Consider the following 24,241-nt stretch of genomic DNA (forward strand, 5'->3'; position numbering starts at 1 on the left):
AATGGCCACCAACAAATAGGTACATTACTTTTTTAAAAAACTACTTCAGTGTAGAGCCAGCGGGAGCAGGAGCAGAAATTCACCTTTATAAAGTTTTGAGTTTGTTTGAATACCTAAAACTCAGTTTTCAGATCTTAAAGGAAAATGTTCCTCAGTAATGTTTCATTCAAGTGGCCGGGTATCAGTCTCAATAATCTTTAGAACTCTTATCAAAGCCAAAAGGAAATATTTTCCCTTAGGCACTGGTGTCAAAAGATCACCCATCAGAAAATTCTTTTGCAGAGTTCAGGAAGTAGTAATTTAAAAATCATTATTTGAAAAAAGTCAAGTATACTTGATGTTTGGTTTACGGTGAATAGCTGAGTCATACAAATCAGGGAAGTCGCAGGTTTAATTCTCGGCTTGTACTGAGTTATCTGTTCCCTGATGGAGCAGCAGTAGGGTCATTACAATTGGCCTAAAGGCCCTGGAGTTTGGGAGGGGAAACTTGAGGTTTGCTACTTCTGATCGCAATTCTTTGGAAGCAGGGTGTGAGCGAGTGATGAGAGATGCTGCTCTGTGATGCCCACCTCCACCAGGGTGGAATCGATTGTCCACACTCACTGTTAAATCTGAGTGAAGCCCAGAAGAAAAAGTGAATGTTACATTTCCAGGATGAAAGTCAGGGGGAAGTTAAATCTTCAAAAAAGAACTCAGCAAAAGTTTGCAGGGCTGTGAGGAAAGAGCAGGGGAGTGAGGAAAGAGCAGGGGAGTGGGACTAAGTGAATAGCTCTTTGAAAGAAAAATCAAAATACTGCGGATGCTGGAAATCTGAAATAAAAACTGAAAATGCTGGAGAAGCTCAGCAAGTCAGGCAGCATCTGTGGAGAAAGAAAGGTTCTGATGAAAGACCTTTGACCTGAAACGTTAACTCTGTTTCTTTCTCCACGGATGCTGCCTGACTTGCTGAGCTTCTCCAGCATTTTCTGTTTTTATATTAGCTCTTTGAAAGAGCCGGCACAGGAACGATGGGCTGAATGACCTCCTTCTGTGCAGTAAGATTCCGTGATTCTAAGAAAAATGTTTGCACTCCATCGGAGTAATTCTGCCGCCCCTCACTTCAAGCAGGAGATTGTGTTCACAAAGAGTGCTGTATGTTGTGGCCCATCTCCAACTCATGCTGCATGGCTCCTACTGACAGTGTGAGGTTGTGAATTACTCCATCTAATTTATTATTGTTACCGGTTTATGTCCCCTGATGTTACACATGGTGAGTTAAGACCAAGGCCGCAATTTTAACTCGGAGCGGGTTTTGGGTGGGTGAGTGGCGGGGTGATATATTTGTAGAATACTGCTCTTTTTAATATATTTTTAAAAAACCCTCCCCTCATATTTCCTCTTTGCTTTCCTTATTCCTTTCTTAGCCTCTTTCCTTATTTTCTCAAATTCTCTCTTACTTTTATCATGCCTATAAGAAAGAAAGAAAGAACTCGCATTTATATAGCACCTTTCATGAACTCAGGGCTTCCTGACACACATTAAAGACCCCTGTACCCTCTTCTTCAATTTTAGTTTGTTTGCAATCTCCTTTTTAAAGAAATATCCAATTGTTAATCTACAGTCCTGTGTACTAATTTCTCTTTCCAGCTCACCTCAGTTAGTTTACTTTTTAAAATCTGCCCTACTCCAACATGATGCCTTTATTTTTGTGATACCCTTTTCCCTTTCTATTTCAACCTTAAATGTTCTCATATGGGGCCACTATTTGAGCACAGAGGTTGGGAAAGACAGAGGGTGAACCTCGAACGGAGTGAATTGCTAACAGAGTGAGGACTTTCAACTGGGAATTTGGTGAGTGAGGGAATTAGGTGCAGAGGGGGAAGGAGGTGCTAAGTGATTTAGACCAAAGAACTATAGACTAAGACTGAGCGGAGCGTAAAGGGAGACGCACGAGAAATCAAAAATCAAGGAATAGCCAAAAAATGATGTCACAAGACAAGGAGGAGCGTCAAAGGTGAGTCAGTAAGTATTTAGTTCATTGGTTAGTGTTTTTAGTGGTTATTGTTCTTAGTGGTTAGTGTTTTTTAGTGTTTAATGTTTTAGTATCAGATAAACAGTAAAATGCCTTAAAGTTAAACAAACAGTTTAAATAAATGTTAGCTATCATGGCAGGACAACTGGGACCCCTCACAGGCAGTTCCTGTGCCATGTGAGAACTCCAGAACACTTTGTGTGTCCTGGAAAACCACATGTGCAGGAAGTGCCGCCAATTGCTTGAGCTCAAGCTCAGAGTTTCTGAGCTTGAGGGGCGGCTGGTGCATTCAGGAAGCTAAGAGTTTCGTGGATAGCGCGTTTCAGGGGGTGGTCACCCCGCAGCCACAGAGAGTTCAGGCAGAGAGGGAGTGGGTGACCACCAGACAGACTAAGAGGAACAGGCAGGCAGTGCAGGAGTCCCCTGGGAGTGTGGCACTCACAAACCAATATTCCGTTGAATAACAGTGAGGGTGTTAAAACCTCAGGGGAGTGCAGTCAGGGACAATCCACTGCACAGTGAAAGACTTGGCTGCACAGGGGGCAAAAAAAATGCAGTTGTTATAGGGGATTCGATAATTGGGGGATAGACAGGCGTTTCTGCAACTGCTGACGTGAGTCCTGCATGGTGTGTTGCCTCCCTGGTGCCAGGGTAAAGGACATCACTGAGAGGGTGTAGAACATTTTGAGAGGGGAAGGGGAACAACCAGAAGTCGTGGTCCATGTGGAAACCAATGACATAGGAAGGAAAAGGGTTGAGGTCCTGTAGTCAGAGTTTCAGGAGCTAAGGAGGAAGTTAAAAAGCAGGATTTAAAAGGTAGTAATCTCTGGATTACTCCCAGTGCCACGCGCTGGTGTGTTTAGGAATTGTAGGATAATACAGGTTAATGTGTGGCTGGAACAATGGTGCAGGAGGGAGGGCTTCAGATTCCTGGGGCATTGGGACTAGTTCTGGGACAGGAGGGATCGGTTCAAGATGGATGGGTTGCACCTCAACAGAGCTGGGACCAATGGGGAGGTTAACTAGTGCTGTGGGAGAGGGTTTAAACTAATTTGGCAGGGGGAAGAGAAACAAGGTGCTCAGAGGACTGGGAGGGACAAGTCGTACTAAAGTAAAGAATAGTTCAGAAATAGGAGGAATCAGAAAGGGGGCAAATGCGAAACAGTCTAAGACAAGATTGGAGTGTGAGGGCACTAAATTGGGCTGTGTAGCGCCTGTTGTTTGGGTGCTACACGGCCTTCCGGATATCCAAGATAGGATCTTGGACGTGCATGCACACGTGTGCTAGACGCCATCTTGGTAAAGGGTTTAGCGCATGAGCAAATAACGAACGCCGGCATCTTATAAAGTTCGGAGAATATGCATTTGATCAGCGTGTAAAGCTGGTTTAAAGTGATATACACCATTTTGGCACTTAACGCTTCACTCAATGCACTGTCTTAACCACACCATCTAAACATGTCTTAGAGTGCCTGGAGGACTCCCCTCCAGCGCTATTTAAAGGGACCATGCAGGATTTACAGGTTAGTTGCCGGATTATTGCTCTTGGTTGCTGATGCATTTGTAACTGTTTTTGGAGATCTCCTATACTTAAATACTAGGACTAGGGGACAGAGCCTAACATTTAGAGCCAGGATGTCCAGGAGTGAAGTTAGGAAACGCTTCTACACGCAAAGGGCGGGAGAAGTTTGGAACGCTCTTCTGCAAACGGCAGTTGATGCTAGCTCAATTATGAATTTTAAATCTGAGATTGATAGATTTCTGTGAACCAAGGGTATTAAGGGATATAGGGCTAAGGCGGATATATGGAGTTAGGTCACAGATCAACCATGATCTCATTGAATGGCGGATCAGGCTCAAGAGGCCAAATGCCACTGCCACTTGCTGCCTCCTGTTATGCCCCACCTTCTCCTGCAAAAAAGCGGGACTTGTGTCCGGGCGATGTGTCTGTCACGGGTGAAAGCTGCCAGTGTGTGTGGTCTGTGGTTGTGGGTGTGCGGCTTGCAACATGTGTAAGGGTGAAAGGAAGCATCTGATTGGAAGAGTTGAAAACTGATGGAAAGAGTTTGTTGGTATGTGGGTGATGGGGGTGTAGTGTGTGGAGCAGTGGATGCGGCTAGTGGTGTAGTTGGTAGGAGACACCACTTGACAGTTGACCTCACTCACCTTGACCACTTATGTCAAAGAATTGAACTTCTTCCTGAACTTCCTGCATGTTCATGATGCTGTGCGCCTGGCATTGATTGCGTTCCCTACTGCCTCCCAGTGTATTTTTGGCATGTGAATGGAAGGCCTCTTGTCCCCCCCCCCCCCCCCCCCCACGGATATAGGATGCCCCTCCTTTTGTCCACCTCTTGCACCAAGGCCACTAGTGCATCAGCAGAGAACCTTGATGCATGCTTTCTCACAGGCCTGGTACCAACTCGGACCGGCAGATAAGTGAGGTCTGGCATGCAGATTGGAGGGTGTGGGATTTAGTAGTGCGTAACCTTTATTCAATGTTTTAAAATAACTCAACAGTTTTTAAACATAGGGATGGGACCTGCATCTGTGTTTTACATGTGCGATGGTTGATCTCTGTTCCGACTCCGTGCAGAGCCATATCTTATTTTTAGCAAATAACGGGTACCGGCTACCTTTAAGAGATACAGCCTGCTGTTAAGAGATTAGGGCTCCCCCTGCTGGTGGAAAGTATGAATGTCATTGAATCCTCGTGTCAACACTGGCGTGGAGCACTTAATTTAGGTGAGTGTTCAGGCAGGACGAATGTTTTGTCCTGTCTGCCACAGGAGCACCGGGGCACGGGTTAATCGCGGATCGCAATATCCGTGCCCCGGTTTCGCGGGTTATAACCAATTTAACTTCCTATGTGCATAAATGCAAGTAGTGTGGTAAATAAGGTTGGTGAACTGCAGGCACAAGTTGCCACATGGGACATTGATATAGTGGCGATAACAAAGACCTGTCTCAAAGAAGGGGAGGATTGGGTACTTAATATTCCTGGCTACATGGTATTCAGGAAAGATAGGGAAGGGAAGAAAGGAGGTTTGGGGGGGGGTGGGGTGGCAGTAATGGTCAAATAAACTATGATATCACTGGAAAGGGATGGTGTAGTTGAGGGATCAAAGACAGAATCTATTTGGTTAGAATTGAAGAACAATAGAGAAGCTATTTTGCTACTGGGAGAATACTATAGGCCACCAAATAGTGGGAAGGAGATAGAGGAGCAAATTTGCTGGCAAATTACAGAAAGATACAAGAGCTATAGAGTAGTGATAACGGGGGACTTAAATTATCCCAATATAGACTGGGATAATAAACAGTGTAAATGGCAAAGATGGGGAGGAATTCCTGAAATGTGTACAAGAGAACTTTCTGGAACAGTGTGTTTCCAGACCAACCAGGAAGGAAACAGTGTTGGATCTAGTTCTGGGGAATGAAGTGGAGTTGGTGGAGCATGTTTCAGAGGGGAAGCATTTGGGGAAAAGTAATCATAATATCATTAGGTTTAGAATAGTTTTGGAAAAGGACAAGGAACAATCAAATGTGATTCATTCAAGAGGACTCTCAATTCACTCTGGGTTCAAGAGAGGTTGGTGCTGAGGAATTGTTTCAATAATGGAGACAAGTCTTTATTTCAGCGTTCGAATGTAAAATTCACGCTATGATAGGATGTCACGGGATGTAGCACTTGTTGTGGACATTTGGGTATGGAGTAGACACATCCCTATGAGGGGGAAAGGAAAGGCAAGCAAAGCTAGAGCTCCCTGGATGACAAAAGATATAGAGATTAAAATGAAATAGAAAAAGGAGGCTTATGACGAATGTAAGGTTCATAATGCCGTAGAGAACCAGGCTGAATACGGAAAGTACAGAGGAGATCTAAGAAAGGGAACAAGAGGGGCAGAGAGAGAGCATGAGAATAGATTAGCAGCTAACAGAAAAGGAAACCCAAAAGTCTTTTATAAACATATAAATAGTAAAAGGGTAGTCAAAGGAAGGGTGGGACCGATTAGGGACAAAAAAACAAAAATGAAGATCTTCTTGTGAAGGCAGAGAGCATGGCTGAGCCACTAAACGAATAATTTGCATCAGTCTTCACTAGAGAAGAGGATGCTGCCATCGTAGCAGTAAAGGAGGAGATGGTGGCGATATTGGATAGGATAGAAATAGATAAAGAGGAGGTATTTAAAAGATTGCCAGTACTCAAAGTAGAAAAGTAACCCGGTCCAGATGTGATGCATCCTAGGTTACTGAGGGAAGTAAGGGTGGAAATTGAGCAGGCTCTTGCCACAATCGTCCAATCCTCCCTAGATATGGGGTTGGTTTGCAGGAGAACTGGAGGATTGCAAATGTTACACCCCTGTTCAAAAAAGGGGAGAGGGATAAACCTGGCAATTACAGGCCAGTCAGCCTAACATTGATGGTGGGGAAACTTTTAGAGACAATAATCCGGGATAAAATAAATTGGTACTTGGAGAAGTATGGGCTAATAAATGAAAGTCAGCACGGATTTGTTAAAGGCAAATTGTATTTGACTAACTTAATTGAGTTCTTCCATGAAGTAACAGAGAGGGTTGATGAGGGTAGTGTGATTGATGTTGTGTGTACGCACTTCCAAAAGGCATTTGATAAATTGGGTAGCTCTTTCAAAGAGGCACGGTGGGCCGAATGGCCTCCTCCTGTGCTCTACCTACCATGATACTACGATACTCCCAAGCTGCTCACCCGCATTTAACTCATCTATCTGAGCTATTTCATTACTCATAACTAGATCTGGCAATGCCTCGCCCTTTGTAGTCATACAAACATACTGCTTGAGGAAGTAGTCCTGCACACGTTTTAGGAATTCCATTCCCTTCTCTCTGTTTACTCCCTCCCTATTCCAATAAATGCGTGGGTAATTAAAATCTCCTCGAACAATAATTGTTTTTCCTACTCATCTCCCTGCTCTGTCTACAGATTTCCACTTCCATATTCCACCCACAATTAGAGGGCCCGCAGTACAACTCCCCACAATGTAACAAACCCTTTAAAAAAAACTCTAACCATATAAGTTCTTTCTTTTTCTTTATAATTGACTCTCTGAACTGCTCCTTGTGTGTACATCAGTCCTTTTTACATCATGTATTCCTTCCTTCACCAATATTGCCACCCCTCTAATCTTACCTATTCTGTCTTTCTTAAAAATATTATAATCCAATATGTTTATTTTTATCTTCTGCCCATGGTGTAGCCTTGTCTCTGTTAGTGCTATTCCATCTATATCTTCCATGTGCCATAATTGCTTCTAATTCCCCAGTTTATTTCCCATACTCTGAGCATTGCAATATATGCACTTTATCTTTTTTTGTTTGTATGTAATGCTATGCCTTTTCTCGTGATTGTTTTGTCCAAGGTAACACTTCATTCCTTTCCCTCAGTCTTTTCCCTGCTTATTCCTTCTGCATTCTATCGCTATTGTGACTTTTTTTTTACATTTACTTAATCTATTTCTCTCTTTTTCCTATTACCTATTTTGTTCCCCATTTTTTCCTTCCTTCCCAGTTTAAATGACTCTTCACTTTCCTATTGATCCATTTTCCCAGTTCATTAGCTCCCTTCTTGTTCTGATGTAGCCCCTAGCTCCCATCTTCTAAAGAACTGGTGCCAATGCCTCATAAAATGGGAACACTCTTCTTGACACCATTACTTTAGACACACGTTGAGCTTCCTATCCTTCCCTATTCTAGCACGTGGCTGGGGGAGTAATCCAAAGATTACCACCCTTGAAGACCTGCCATAAGCCTGTTGCCCAATCTTTTAAACTCCCTTTGCAGGACTTCTGGCCTTTCCTATGTCATTGGCACCCAGGTGGACCATGATGACTGACTGCTCTCCCTTCTCTTGAATAATCTTTTCTAGTCATTCTGAAATGTCCTTTGCCCTCACACTTGGTAGGCTAGAAAGTGTCCAGGACTCTTGGTCTGGACTGCAAAAGAAAGTGTCCACCTCTCTAAACATCGAGAATACATCCTGGACGGATTTACTCCTGCTTGTGGATTAGGGTTAGGTCTGACTAGATGACACTATGACACTCTTCAAATTGTTTCAAAGGTGAGAGTTATATTGTGCCATTGGTCTGAGGCAGGTAGCTCCAGGATGTACATCCAGCAGGACCACCTGGATGTGAATGACATTATACAATGGAGCATTGTTTATTTTTAGTCAATACACTTGGAAAGACTATATTGGTAAATTAAAATGAATGAGAATCACTCCAAGTGTAGGTCATAATGTAACAGGAAATTCAGGGTTCATGGAAAAGTAATGAATCATTCTATTAAAATAGGCTTCACATAATACACATGATTTATTGGATTATGTTTCATGGGATTCTGTTTTGGAGTTTACCCCATATACCTTCGATATTCCTTTATCCATTGCCTTCCTCTTCTCCTTGTCAATCCAGGTCTTTTCAGTCTCTACAGCCTATTTATGATGCACTCTGGGACTAAGGTTTTACTGGAGTCTCACTTCTATAAAAGGACAGTTCAGAAGATGTTTGTGGTGCGCTACCCTTTAAATACGACAAATAGGTTCCTGGCCATTGCACAGTGGAGCAATATGTTGTTTTTTGTGCTTTCGAGAAGGGTTCAGAAAGTTGTGAAGACATCCTTGCAACTTCTTGTTCTTCATTTTTGGCTTTAAGAAATCTGCCATGAAGGTGACAGACCCTCCATCGTCATGATAGGTTTCCATGTATTTTTGATTTAGGGCTCAGGATCTTGCCTGTCTTTCTGAGTTTCCTGGGTATACTTCTGGCTCCCAACATACTTTTGCTACTGGGAGCCAGTCACATAAATTTATCATTGCCTTCTTCTATAATACTACTTTCCAAATCAAGTAATATAATCACTCATCTTGCCTTAACCATGCATTTGCCATACATTCACGCATTTTTGCTGAGCCTTTAACTTGACTACAGTCAGAAGAAATGCACCAAGCTGCTCTAGTTTCCAAATACTGATTTGGTGCTCAAACAAACAGAAGGGCATTGAAACAATGAAGGCCTAAATTTGTGAATCAAGCATCCATTTGCTCAGTGAATGAATAGATCCTTAGAAGTCACAATCATCCTTCTTGATTTGTGCAATGCAGCCATTTTGACACATAGAGCAGCTTGGTGCACTATTGATTGTAAGGAATAGTATTTATCAGCTGAAGCTAAGGATATGTGCATGACATACTGGATTGTTGTTTGTTGTGTGCACTCACCAGCAATAGATTGGCTGTAGCATCAGTTGTGGCCTGTGACCAGATGGTGGAGAGTTCAGAAAATGAATACTCAGCACAACTGCACAGCTGGTAGTGATGACCTGTTCAGAAGTAATGGTGACTGAGCAGCTCAGTAACTGCTTGAGAAGTGTGAAGATGAGCATTAGTGCGAGTACTTGCTGATTGATCGGTTTCTGTTGGGCAACAGTATCTAATTTGTGGGTCCAACAGGAAGAAACCCAGTTGCGCCCATTACATTTGATTGACAGGTGATAGTCACAAACAGAAATGACTGAACTTTAATAATTATTTCTAAAGGAAAAAGATATGGTAGAGTTTATTTAAATAGGTTTACATTTCATTCCTTTTTTCTCCTAATATTACTTCTTTGACATTGATAGCTCTGCATAGAAGAATAGCATGAATAGTTTCAAAATTATAGTCACTGCTTCCTTCTAGTAAACCTTGGTATGGCAGCTTACTTGTATTTCCAGTTCATATGTGTCAGGTGACATTCCTACCGTATCTGAACAACACATCTGACGCATGCTGTCAAAAACATTCTTTTCTCTCATTTCCTTGTGAATAGTAGAGAGATTTTCTGATTAGGCACACCTAGCATATACCGGGAATATGTATAGGGAAATGGTGCATCCCCGGCATATTGTTTTCTGTCTGTCTTTTAATGGATAGAACATCTCTGGCTGGGAATAAGCAATTTCCCAGCGAGTGTCAGGAGTGCTGGAGTGGATCAACTTCCCTATGATTTCCTTGTACTAATTTCATTCCAAAATGGTGACTTCTATAAGAGGCCTGCTTTTGTATAGTTGTTCAAAAATATCTTTGTAAAGTATTTTATTTCACACTAACTACATCATTATGGCCATAATTTAAAATAGAACACATTGTTACTGCAACTTCTTGCCTCTTACCCATATTGACAAGAATTTGAAGATGACTGAAGATTGGTTGGTTTTTTAGTAGATACTGGTTTCTTGCTGATAATTTTGAAGAAAAAAAAAGAGAAATTTGGTTGGTTGTTTTTGTGAGCTTTGTGGGTTCCTGGTATTGGTAGCTTAGCTTTTCATACTTGCCAGATATTTGAGCAAATCAGAATGATTAATGATTATTTAAGTCAATCATTGAAATGTGACAGATGATTTATGATGCCAGGGAAAAATGTGGTGTACACATTTAAGATGTGATGCATACGAGACGCAAGATTTTGAATTATATATTGATAGATAAAGTACTAAGCTCAGAAAGCTTAGTAACTTTAACAGTTTCATTCATCAGATTATTGAGAGTATTTGAAAACCATTCAAGTTAATCCTTTATTTTATAGCATGTGATTTGCATTCTTGAAGGTCAGTTGTTGTACTGTGATGAGGCTTGGTCACTGAGAGGGCCATTTTAATTGAACAATGGGAGGCCTGCAAGGAGGAGATGGTTCGGCTACAGAGTAGACACATCCCCAAGAGGGGGAAAGGAAGGGTGATCAAGACTAGAGCTCCCTGGATGACTAAAGATATAGAGTTTAAAATGTAACAGAAAAAGGAGGCTTATAATGAATGTAAGGTGCATATTACAGTAGAGAACCAGGCTGAATACAGAAAGTACACAGGAGATGTAAAAAAGGGAATAAGAGGAGCAAAGAGAGGATATGAGAATAGATTAGCAACTAACATAAAAGCGAACCCAAAAGTCTTTTATAAACATATAAATAGTAAAAGGGTAGTCAAAGGAAGGGTGGGACCGTAGATGGTACACACTGCAGTCACGGTGCGCCGGTGGTGAAGGGAGTGAATGTTTAGGGTGGTGGATGGGGTGCCAATCAAGCGGGCTGCTTTGTCCTGGATGGTGTCGAGCTTCTTGAGTGTTGTTGGAGCTTCACTCATCCAGGCAAGTGGAGAGCATTCCATCACACTCCTGACTTGTGCCTTGTAGATGGTGGAAAGGCTTTGGGGAGTCAGGAGGTGAGTCACTCGCCGCAGAATACCCAGCCTCTGACCTGCTCTTGTCGCCACAGTATTTATATGGCTGGTCCAATTAAGTTTCTGGTCAATGGTGACCCCCAGGATGTTGATGGTGGGGGATTCGGCGATGGTAATGCCGTTGAATGTCAAGGGGAGATGGTTAGACACTCTCTTGTCGGAGATGGTCATTGCCTGGCACATGTCTGGCATGAATGTTACTTGCCACTTATCAGCCCAAGCCTGGATGTTGTCCAGGTCTTGCTGCATACGGGCTCGGACTGCTTCGTTATCTGAGGGGCTGAGAATGGAACTGAACAGTGTGCAGTCATCAGCGAACATCCCCATTTCTGACTTTATATGATGGAGGGAAGGTCATTGATGAAGCAGCTGAAGATGGTTGGGCCTAGGACACTGCCCTGAGGAACTCCTGCAGTGATGCCCTGGGGCTGAGATGATTGGCCTCCAACAACCACTACCATCTCCCTTTGTGCTAGGTATGACTCCAACCACTGGAGAGTTTTCCCCCTGATTCCCATTGACTTCAATTTTACTAGGGCTCCTTGGTGCCACACTCGGTCAAATGCTGCCTTGATGTCCTGGTGGAACCCAAATAGAGCATCGTGAGCAGGTTGTTGGTGAGTAAGTGCCGCTTGATAGCACTGTCGATGACTCCGTCCATCACTTTGCTGATGATTGTGAGTAGGCTGATGGGGTGGTCATTGACTGGGTTGGATTTGTCCTGCTTCTTGTGGACAGGACATACCTGGGCAATTTTCCACATTGTCATGTTGATGCCAGTGCTGTAGCTGTACTGGAACAGCTTAGCTAGGGGCACTGCTATACTTTGCACTGGCTGAATAGAACTGCAACTGATACAAAGCGAACTTATATAGTCTCAGGCAGTAGATTCGACTGCCTAGGAACTTTAATGTATTTAGTGATAGCAACTGTCTTGTTGGCACTTTGCTCATTTTAAAATTTAATTGACATTTGGACATCAATGTGTGAAGCTCTGTAAATCCATACAATGTGTATGTACAAAGCTGGTTTGTCTGGTCAGAGACCACAGCCTGTCAGCGCCACATCGCTTTCAGCAGGCATTGGGTTCGATGTATCTATAATATAATGATGCCAAAAGTACACTGAGCTGAGCTGAGCTGAGCATATTTGTTGAGGTGAAATGTTATATTTCTAAATTGGAAAAAAGCACAGGGAAATAACATACAAACAGGAATGTTTCATTAACTGAAAAGTACTACATACATTCACCATGACATTGCAGACTTGATCAGGACTGGTTATCCCTAAGGAAATCTTGCTAAATTCCCTTATTAGGCAGTTGTTCAAAATTTCCTGTTCCTTTTTGAGAAGAATTAACATTTAAAGATAAGCATTTGAGGATTGCTGTTATTGTTAAACTACTTTCTGTTCATTTGTAAATTGTCCAGTCACTGCACAGGTCATGAGCATAGTGCAAGATGAAGTGGAATAATAATGACGGGTGGCCTGAGAACACATAACAATCTTATTGTAGTAATTAGCAGTCTTTCTTTCATTGTGTATATGTTATTTCTTACATATCTAAGTGTTCACAAAGTTCCACCCTTGCAGAGATGGCATCTCATTTGAATATATCATTCAACAATGGTGCTATCTGAAATAAAAACAGAAAATGCTGGAAACACTCAGCAGGTCAGGCAGCAGCTGTGGAGAGAGAAACAGAGTTAACGTTTCAGGTCAGTGACCTTTCATCAGAACTGGAAGAAGTTGGAGATTTAACAGTTTATAAGTAAGTACAGAGCCAGGGAAAATGAGGAATTGGGAGCAGGATGAATGCTGCCTTACCTACTGAGCGTTTCCAGCATTTTCTGTTTTTATGTCAGATTTCCAGTATCCACAATATTTTGCGTTTGTAGATGTGTGTGGGTGTTGCAGTGAGCCGAGGCTGAGCAACAACAATATTATTTTGCGAGGTTCTGCTCGCAGCGTGAAGCTTCATAAGATGGGAGAGGAGTCGCAGAATTGTGTTAAAGTCCTTACTTCATCCCACATTCCCTTCTCGTGAGGCTGTACCCTGGGAGCAGAGCCATGGAAAAAGAAGTTTTATGTCTTTTTAAGGTTCTGCTCCCAGCATCGAGCAGCACTAGACAGATCAGTCATCTTGTGGTGAGTTTAAGAAATTATTTTTCATTTATAAATTTAAAAAGTACAGAAAGAGAAATCCTATACATTGAAAAGTATATGGAGGAGGGAGATTAGAAACTTGATGAAAGAACATGCAGAGTTTGAGGTATCGGGACAATTCTGCAATGTGGACAAGGGAGGAGAAACGTGTGGGACATAACTCCGGTCAGAAATTTTGGTGTGACTTGCCCCCCCGCCCCATCACTTCCCTACCTCAGTTCCCCTCACCATGATGCCAAATGCAGGTGTTCTGGTACTCTGCATGTAGAATCATAGAAAGGTTACAGCACGAAAGGAGGCCATTAGGCCCATTGAGTCTGTGCCGGCTCTATGCAAGAGCAATCCAGTTAGTCCCACTCACCCGCCCTATCCCCGTAGTCCTGCAAATTTTTTCCTTTCAAGTACCTATCCAGTTCCCTTTTGAAGGCCATGATTGAATCTGCCTCCACCACCCCCTCTGGCAGTGCATTTCAGATCCTAACCACTCGCTGTGTAAAAATGTTTTTCCTCATGTCACCTTTGGTTCTTCTGCCAATCACCTTAGATCTATGTCCTCCGGTCCTTGACCCTTCTGCCAATGGGAACAGTTTCTCTCTATTTACTCTGTCTAGACCCATCACGATTTTGAATACCTCTATCAAATCTCCTCGCAACCGTCTCGTTCCAAGGAGAACAACCCCAGCTTCTAAAAGTCCTAAAAGCAGAATATATGGAGTTAGGAGGTAAATTAAAAAATAGGACCTCAAAGGTAGTAATCTCAGGATTGCTACCAGTGCCACATGCTAGTCAGAGTAGAAATAGGAGGATATTTCAAATGAATACGTGGCTAGAGGAGTGGTGCAAGGAGGAGGGATTCAAATTCCTGGGGCATTGGAACCGGTTCTGGGGGAGGTGGGACCAGTACAAACCGGATGGTCTGTACCTGGGCAGGGTGGGGACTGCTGTCCTAAGGGGAGTGTTTGCTAGTGCTTTTGGGGAGGGTTTAAATTAAAGTGGCAGGGGGTTGGGAACCAGAGCAAGGAGACAGAGGAAAGCGTGTCAGGAAGGGACAGAAGGTATGGAGTAAAAGGTAAAGTGTTAAAAAAGGAAAAAGCAGGAACTAAGTGTCACAAAACATATTTGAAAGTTCTTTATCTGAATGCACGTAGCATTTGTAACAAAATGGACGAGTTAACGGCACAAATAACTACGTTTGGGTATGATCTTGTGGCCATTACAGAAACATGGCTGCAGGGTGACAACGACTGGGAATTAAATATGCCAGGTTATTTAACAATCAGGAAGGACAGGCAGGTGGGGTGGCAATGCTAATAAAGGAAGGAATCACTGTAGTACAGAGAAATGATATTGGGACAAAGGATCAGGATAATGAAACAGTTTGGGTAGAGATAAGGAATAATAAGGGGAAAAAAACACTCGTGGGTGTAGTATATAGGCCTCCTAATAGTTGCAACTCTGCTGGAAGAAGTATTAATCAGGAAATAGTCGGGGCATGTAATAAGGGAACAGCTATAATTATGGGGGATTTTAACTATCATATTAACTGGACAAATCAAATTGGGCAGGGCAGCCTTGAGGAAGAGTTTATTGAGTGTATTAGAGATGGATTTCTTGAGCAGTATGTAACTGATCCTACAAGGGGGTAAGCAACCTTGGACCTGGTCCTGTGTAATGAGCCAGGATTAATTAATAATGTCCTAGTTAAGGATCCCCTTGGAATGAGCGACCATAACATGGTTACATTCCATATCCAATTAGAGGGTGAGAGGGTTGGTTCTCAAACAAGCATACTGAGCTTGAATAAAGGAGACTATGATGGTATGAGAGCGGAATTGATTAAAGTGGACTGGGAAAATAGATTAAAGGGTAAGACGATACATGAGCAGTGGTGTTCATTTAAAGAGTTATTTTACAACGTTCAAAAAAAATGTATCCCACTGAGGAAAAAAGGGTGTAAAAGAAATGACAGCCATCCATGGCTAAGTAAAGAAATTAAGGATAGTATCCGACTAAAAACAAGGACATATAAGGTAGCCAAACTTAGTGGGAGGATAGAAGATTGGGAAGTCTTCAAAAGACAGCAAAAAGTAATTAAAGGATTGATTAAGAAAGGGAAGATAGATTATGAAAATAAATTAGCAAAAAATATAAAAACAGATAGCAAGAGTTTCTAGTTATATAAAAAGAAAAAGGGTGGCTAAGGCAAATGTAGGTCCTTTAGAGGATGAGACCGGGAAATTAATGGTGGGAAACATGGAGATGGCAAAAATGCTGAACAAATATTTTGTTTCAGTCTTTACGGTAGAGGACACTAAGAATATCCCAACACTGGACAAGCAGGGGGCTCTGGGGGGGAGGAGCTAAATACGATTAAAATCACTAAGGAATTGGTACTTAGTAAAATAATGGGACTCAAGGCTGATAAATCCCCTGGACCTGATGGCTTACATCCTAGGGTCTTGAGGGAAGTGGCAGTAGGGATTGTGGATGCTTTGGTAATAATTTTCCAAAATTCTCTGGACTCAGCAAAGGTCCTGGCAGATTGGAAAACTGCTAATGTAAAACCCTTATTTAAAAAGGGTAGTAGGCAGAAGGCTGGAAATTATAGACCAGTTAGCCTAACATCTGTGGTGGGTAAAATTTTGGAGTCTATTATTAAGGAGACAGTAACGGAACATTTAGATAAACATAATTTAATAGGACAAAGTCAGCATGGCTTTATGAAGGGGAAGTCATGTCTGACAAATTTGCTTGAGTTCTTTGAGGACATAACGTACAGGGTGGATAAAGGGGAACCAGTGGACATAGTGTATTTGGACTTCCAGAAGGCATTCGACAAGGTGCCACATAAAAGATTATTGCTCAAGATAAAGAATCATTGGATTGGGGGTAATATTCTGGCATGGGTGGAGGATTGGTTATCTAACAAGAAGCAGAGAGTTGGGATAAATGGTTCATTCTCGGACTGGCAACCAGTAGCCAGTGGTGTTCCGCAGGGGTCGGTGCTGGGTCCTCAACTCTTTACAATCTATATTAATGATTTGGAGGAGGGGACTGAGTGTAACATATCAAAGTTTGCAGATGATACAAAGATGGGAGGGAAAGTAGAGAGTGAGGAGGACATAAAAAACCTACAAGGGGATATAGACAGGCTGGGTGAGTGGGCGGAGATTTGGCAGGTGCAATACAATATTGGAAAATGTGAGGTTATGCACTTTGGCAGGAAAACTCAGAGAGCAAGTTATTATCTTAATGGTGAGAAACTGGAAAGTACTGCAGTACAAAGGGATCTGGGGGTCCTAGTGCAAGAAAATCAAAAAGTTAGTATGCAGGTGCAGCAGGTGATCAAGAAGGCCAACGGAATGTTGGCTTTTATTGCTCGGGGGATAGAATATAAAAACAGGGAGGTATTGCTGCAGTTATATAAGGTATTGGTGAGACCGCACCTGGAATACTGCATACCGTTTTGGTGTCCATACTTAAGAAAAGACATACTTGCTCTCGAGGCAGTACAAAGAAGGTTCACTCGGTTAATCCCGGGGATGAGGGGGCGGACATATGAGGAGAGGTTGAGTAGATTGGGACTCTACTCATTGGAGTTCAGAAGAATGAGAGGCGATCTTATTGAAACATATAAGATTGTGAAGGGGCTTGATCGGGTGGATGCGGTAAGGATGTTCCCGAGGATGGGTGAAACTAGAACTAGGGGGCATAATCTTAGAATAAGGGGCTGCTCTTTGAAAACTGAGATGAGGAGAAACTTCTTCACTCAGAGGGTAGTAGGTGTGTGGAATTTGCTGCCCCAGGAAGCTGTGGAAGCTACATCATTAAATAAATTTCAAACAGAAATAGACAGTTTCCTAGAAGTAAAGGGAATTAGGGGTTACGGGGAGCGGGCAGGAAATTGGACATGAAGCTGAGTTCGGATCGGTCAAGTCCCTGTGGGTGGCAGAGTGGGCCCAGGGGCTGAGTGGCCGGGTCCTGCTCCTACTTCTTGTGTTCTTTAGATTTGAGGATAGGATCAGATCAGCCATGATCTTATTGAATGGTGGAGCAGGCTCGAGGGGCCGATTGGTCTACTCCTGCTCCTATTTCTTATGTTCTTATGTTCTCCAGTCAAGCCATGTAATTAAAGTCCCTCATCCCTGGAATCATTCTAGTAAATCTCTTCTGCACCCTTTCCTAAAGTGCGGTGCCCAGAACTGGACACAATACTCCAGTTTATAAAGGTTCATCATGACTTCAATACTTTTGTACTCTATGCCTCTATTTATAAAGCCCAGGATCTCATATGCTTTTTAAACTTATTTCTCAATCTGCCCTGCCACCTTCAACGATTTGTGTACATATAGCCCCAGATCTCTCTGTTCCAGTACCCACTTTTAGAATTATGCCTTCTAGATTCACTACAGCTTCACTGCACACTGTTGGAGGTTTTGAGCCATTTCTTCACAATAAATGGATTTACAAAGTAGACCGTTTATTTGCTGTTTTCTAATCCTGTATTTTTATTGCTTTTTCCAGTTATTTCAGTATTTCTATGATTTTGGACATTTGCAATGATGGCTCGACGTGGGATTATATTACACTGCCTGTTCCTGTTGCTTGTCTTTCAACATGTAGAAGTTGAAGTCGGTCGGCCATATAGTTCAAATCCTGCTCTTCCAGTGAGTAGCTACCTTTTGTAAACTGCATGTAACTGAAAGCAAAACAATTAAAATTCTAGCTTTGCACCAATGTGCTTATATTTTTATCTCCGCTGTTACCCAGAGTTGAAGTAATTTCCCCCAACCGAAACAGATTATTGCAAAATGTGACATGTAATTCTTAAAGGAAACGTACCTTCAGATTATTGGTGAAATTTGATTCATATACAGCCAAAACCCCAAGGTTAGTGAATGAACAGTGAGAGCAGCGATTCCTCAATATGTGCAATTGAGTGACAGACATTTGTAATCATGTTTCTCTAAATTCTCTATGGGATCAGAATTCCACAGCCCTTCTCGCCTACTCCTGCGATAACTTCAGCAAGGACCAAAATTTAGTTTGGAACCCGATAGAGGTCCTGGCCTTATGTGAGAGTTTCCTGGATGGCCTGTTACGAGTGGAGTCTCTGTCTGCTTCAAACAAGGCAATTGAGGGAGGAGGGGACTAGGCTAGGGGTGGCGACTCCCTACGACAGGAGTTCCTGGCCTCAGAAGGACCCAGTGTTTCATTGGCTATGGTATGTGAGTAAAAAGGGCTGAACTGGGCCTCGTGGGAATCTAGGCCAGGATTGTGACTTGAACCCCCAAAGAAAAGGTAATTTTTAAAAAACAAATATATAAATATGGTTCCCTTACAAAGGGGGTTGCTGGAGTCAAACTTTGCATTTTCCTCGGTGAGGGGACCTAGCGTCCACACCCCCGTTGCCTCTCGGAACCATCAAGTTGCGATGGACCGTCTAGCGGGGATTCCACATGAGCTCCTAGTGGGACGTAAAGCAGAGAACCTCATTGGCGACGCCACTGAACCTCGATGGGGATTTTCGGCCCATTTTAGATCGTGGACGTGAAAGTGTCATAACAAAGAATGAGCTGTGAATACTCTGCTATTGAACATTCCTAAAATATATATCTGGTGACAATTGAAAAATTACTGCACCGAACTTGAACAAAACCCAATCCCTGTGCTAAGGATTTAGGCCATGAAATTATTCCATTGCATACCATGGAACGATTGCTTAGCATGTTTGAAATTCCTGCACCCTATCCTATTGGAGGTGCCACCCTTTTTAAAAGAAAAATGAGTTAATACTGAAATAAAGGACAAAGGAATTTTAACCACATGCATTAACTTGTTATCCCATCAAGTAATCTGAAGACCCCAGGGGGTGAAATTACACCTTGCAACGTGTGTAAGGAATTAATGGGCCAGAAATTGCTCCGAGCGGGGAGGCAGTTGTCACTGCCGCTCTTGCGAATTAAATTAATGAAATTACTGCGGGCTCTGTGGCATCGAATTGCTTGAATTTGAACTTTAAACAAATTGTGCGCTATCAACTCAGCCTCTGAGTTGACGCCGTTGAAAAAGTCTGTGAGGAGAAGACACGCTCACAAAATCTGTCAAAAAGAGAAGTCAGGCCCACAGACTCAGGCTGCATTGCTCAAGCAGGCAAGCAGACTTCATTCATTTAAAGTTATTTTTCTGTATGTAATTGTAAATAAAAATTTTTATTATTTTTTATAAAAAGCCAAAGAGATAATTGAATTAAATTAAAGAGACAGAAGGGCAATGTAAAATAAAAATTAATTTTTTAATTAAAAAAAAATTTTAATGACCAAAAACTATAAAAATAAGGAGTAATATGAGACTCCACATTTTTAAAAGTTGATTTTTAGTTGTTTGGCAGTCATTAAGACTTACCACACTGTTAAAACTTAGTTTAGACCTGTATTTTTAAGCATATCTGTTTGGTGGCGTAATTAGTTACTTTCCAGTTGGGCAGATAAGCAAGTTGGCGCTTTTTCAATGATTTCCCTGATTGCAACGTGCGATGTCCCTTTAATTTGAAGCTGTCATATCGCTGGCGAACCAATAGGAACAAGTTCCGGATTTCCGCGTTTCGCTGCACATGTGCGAACGCCAGAACTTGCTCCTTCAATTCACCACTAAAAACGGAAAGGGCTGTTGAGCTCTCCGTTATTTCGGGAACGATTTCTGCCCCATTATGTTCTGGTTATTTATTTAAATGGATTAATGACTGTTCAAATAGCAAACTTCCTGATTTGATTAAATGTTTTTACAAATAGTGCAGAGCAATTTCTTCCGCATAATTTGTTGTCACGGAGATTAACTCAACCTTCATGTACAGCTGGACAGTAAAGGATATGAACTTCTCAAAGCGGAGTTTTGCCCATCAGTGGGTATTGTAGGATTTTCTGCCCATTAAAATTGGATGGAATATATTCCCGGTGGGTGAGGCTCTGTACCAGAGTGAGTTCATAACATTTACGCTTGCATGTCAGCCGACTATTAGGTAACAGGTGGCATCACAACTGAGCCCTATCCTGTCCTTAGCTGGCCTGGTCATTACATAGTGATCAAGAGTATGAAGCTATGGCAGCTTTTGTTTCCCAGTCCAGAGGCATTGAGGTTAATGTTACTGCCCCACTGGTGTCTCAATTGAAATCCTCCAACTCAGCAAAGATCAGGGATTGAAGCTGGGATTTTTTTGGCTTGCATAACTCAGTACCACACCATAAATGACATTTAAACACTGAGCCAGAGGGTAATTGGCTCTGAGATTCATTTTACAGAATTATTGGGCCCGAATTTAGCAGGCCTGCGGGTTCCCAGCGGGTGGTCCTCCGGGAGCATGGTCAACACGCTCGGCGAAATTAGTGGGTTGCCCACGCGATCGTAGCAGGCAACCCACTAATAGGATCCAATTACCTGCTCCTCCGGGGTCCACGGTGCTGGCCTGCGCGTCGGTCGGGCTGCGCATGCGCAGTACGATCTGTCAGCTGGAGGCTCTCTAGTTAAAGGGGCAGTCCTCCACTGACAGATGCTGCAACCAATGGGACAAATTGCAGCATGGAGCAGCCCAGGGGGAAGGCTGCTCCCAGTTTAATGATGCCTCACCCCAGGTATCATCAGATGGGGTGAGGAGGAGGGGGAGGACACAGATCTTCCCCCGGCGGGCGGGAGGAAGCGGCCTGCCTCTGCCACCAAGAAGGCGTGGCTCGAGGTGGCAGAGGGGGTCACCTGCGCCACCAACATATGGCCCACCTGCATACAGTGCAGGAGGCGCTGCAATGACCGCAGTAGGTCAGCCGCAGTGAGAACACGAAGTCTTTCCCCTACACTCCGTCTGCCACAACACTGCCCCCACCCCACATCTCCTTCGGCACCGCCAACACTATTCTGTCACATCACCCTTCATACCCACTCACACCCCATCCTCATCCTACCTCCACCTACTCACCTCGCCAGTACTCACCCTGCCACTAACACGCAACCCACTCCGCATACAATCTCATTGCTCCATCCCATACTCACCCTCTCGTGCATCTCCCTCACGGCCAGCCTCACTCAACCTGCCACCACCTGTGCTGCAGCCACAGGGCATGCATCACATATGTGCAGTAGGCAGCGTAAGGCAAACGTCTCGTCAGCATGAAGGGGGTGCACAAGGGTGTCTGAGGGTTTGTCATGGGTGTTACCCATATTGAATTTCAGAGCAACAAACAGCACACATTATATTGACACCACCACTGCCATGTCTCCGCGAATCCTGTCCGTTGTGTCCAATAATGGCCGCTCCTGGGTATCACTATGAGGACCCACCACTGATGCCACCCATCGTGTTACTGCAGAGTAGGTGCAGGTGTATTTGCAGGGCTCGTCCGCGCAGACGACTGAGAGACATCGGCGGTGTAGCCGGCTGCACCCTGGAAGGATGCGGAGGAGAAGGTGTGGAGGGCAGTGGTGACTTTGCCAGCGACAGGTAAGCAGTTGGTGCTGGGGCCAGCCAGGAGCAGCTCGGCATGAAAGAGGCTGCAGATCTCCACGACTACATGTCGAGCGAATCTGCGCCTCCCTGTGCACTGCTGCTCGGAGAGGTCCGGGGAGCTGCGCCTCGGTCTGTGGACCCTGTGGCGAGGGTAGTGCCCTCTGCGACGCGTCTCTCTCTGCGGTAGCCCTCCCTCCTGCTGTGCAGGTGGGCGTGCAACAACACCGTGTTGGGGGGATCCACGTCCCTGCGGCGGACGGCGTGGACTGCGAGGCTGCTGGTGCTGGTCATGCTCTTCGTCCTCCGAGGGTCTCCACACACCACCCAACTGGCAGGTGTTGGTCTGAGGGGTTGTGCAGGGTGGGTGGGTGGTTCCTCGGACTGGGGCTGCGGTTTCGTGTCAGTCTGTCCTCTGGCTTGGCGGGGGGTGGTGGAGGGCAGGGGTTGCCCTTTGTGACGCGGTGGCCTCCTGCGTGGGTGAGGGCTCTCCCCCGTGGAGCGCACCTTGGCACCTGCCACAGGCTGCTGGCTGCAACACGCCTGGTTGGAGGGAGACTGTTTCCCCCAGTGTGGGAAACTCACTGCCTTGAACCTAAAATCCCACACTTCCTCTTTTGACAGCTGCTTCAGCTCATTAACTGACCACAACGAGCAAGGTAAGTACTCTCAAGTGGAACCCCGCTGGCTTTAATTGCCTGCGGGATTCCCACCAGCAGGGCTTGCGCGCGCAGCCCCGCACGTCAGCGCGGTACCCGGAAGTGGCCGGGATTTCGTCGCGATCCGGTCACGTGACCGGAGATCGGGATTTTCGGGGCCACCCCGCTGGGAACCCGCCGGAAACACGCTCCTAAAATCGAGCCCATTGTGAATTAAGATGGCTATCTACCCTGTTTTCAGTGAGACGGTCCAATTTTGTGTAGGGTAAACAATAATCAGTTTAAAATCACACTGTGCGCGTCCAGTTTTGAAGAAGTTGGGGAGAAGAGGAATTTGGCTCTGTGCATGGGCAGCCTTCTGTCAAATTTTATTTGATAACTCTCCAGTGAAGTGCCTTGGGACATTCTACTATGTTGAAGGCGTTATATAGATAGATGTTGTTTTTGTTGTGCAAGCCAAAAAAGTTTGTCAATTCACTGATTGAGATTGGTAAAAGGAAGAAAGACTTGCATTTATATAAAGTCTTTCATGACCTTAAGATGTCTCAAAGCACTTTACAGTCAATGAAGTGCTTTTGAAGTGTAATGTAGGAAATGCAGCAGCCAATTTGCACACAGTAAGGTCCCACACAGAAATATGATAATGACCAGATAATCTGAATCTGTTTTAGTGATATTGATTGAGGGATAAACATTGGCCAGGGATAAATCCTCTGCTCTTTAAAGTAGTGAAATGGGATCTTTTACATCCACCTGAGAGGGCACATGGGGCCTTGTTTTAACATCTCATCCAAAGGACAGCACCTACTAACAGTGCAGTATTCCCTCAATACTGCATTGGAATAACAGCCTCAATTTTCTGCTTAAGTCTCTAGAGTGGGACTTGAACCCACAACCTTCTGACTTAGAGGCAAAAGTAAAACCAACTGAACCATGGCTGTATTACTATCTAATAGTGCAAATTGATTTAAACTTTTTCACATTGTGCATATGGGGAATGCTGGTCATGTGCAGCACCATTTTTAAATAGCCAAATTACTGAGCAGCTCACTCAACAGATAATAACAATGAATCGTAGAATCATAGAAAGGTTACAGCACGAAAGGAGGCCATTCGGCCCATTGAGTCCATGCCCGCTCTATGCAAGAGCAAACCAAGATAGTCCCACTCCCCCTCCCTATCCCCGATTTTTTTTCCTTTCAAGTACTTATCCAGTTCCCTTTTGAAAGCCATGATTGAATCGGCCTCCACCACCCACTGTGGCAGTGCATTCCAGATCCTAACCTTTCGCTGCGTAAAAAAGTTTTTCCTCATGTCACCTTTGGTTCTTTTGCCAATCACCTTAAATCTATGTCCTCTGGTTCTTGACTCTTCCACCAATGGGAACAGTTTCTCTCTATCTACTCTGTCTAGACCCTTCATGATTTTAAATACCTCTATCAAATCTCCTCTCAATCTTATCTGTTCCAAGGAGAACAATCCCAGCTTCTCCAGTTTATCCATGTAACTAAAGTCCCTCATCCCTGGAATCATTCTAATAAATCTATTCTGCACTCTCTCTAAGACCTTCACATCTTTCCTAAAGTGCGGTGCCCAGAACTGGAAACAAAACTCCAGTTGTGGTCGAAACCAGTGTTTTATAAAGGTTTATCATGACATCCTT

General features: G+C 43.8%; 1 protein-coding gene across 1 annotated transcript in view; it reads left to right on the forward strand.

Annotated features, from left to right (window-relative positions):
- Nucleotides 1–24,241, forward strand: part of LOC137321401 (adhesion G protein-coupled receptor F4-like) — a 118,566-nt gene that overhangs the window by 5,318 nt on the left and 89,007 nt on the right. Inside the window, exon 2 of the mRNA XM_067983789.1 lies at nucleotides 17,953–18,095. Within this exon, the coding sequence (XP_067839890.1) occupies nucleotides 17,988–18,095 (108 nt within the window). The 5' untranslated portion in view covers nucleotides 17,953–17,987. The remainder of the gene's footprint in view (nucleotides 1–17,952; nucleotides 18,096–24,241) is intronic.

This window comes from Heptranchias perlo, chromosome 5 (assembly GCF_035084215.1).
Source record: "Heptranchias perlo isolate sHepPer1 chromosome 5, sHepPer1.hap1, whole genome shotgun sequence".
NCBI classification, from domain to species: domain Eukaryota; kingdom Metazoa; phylum Chordata; class Chondrichthyes; order Hexanchiformes; family Hexanchidae; genus Heptranchias; species Heptranchias perlo.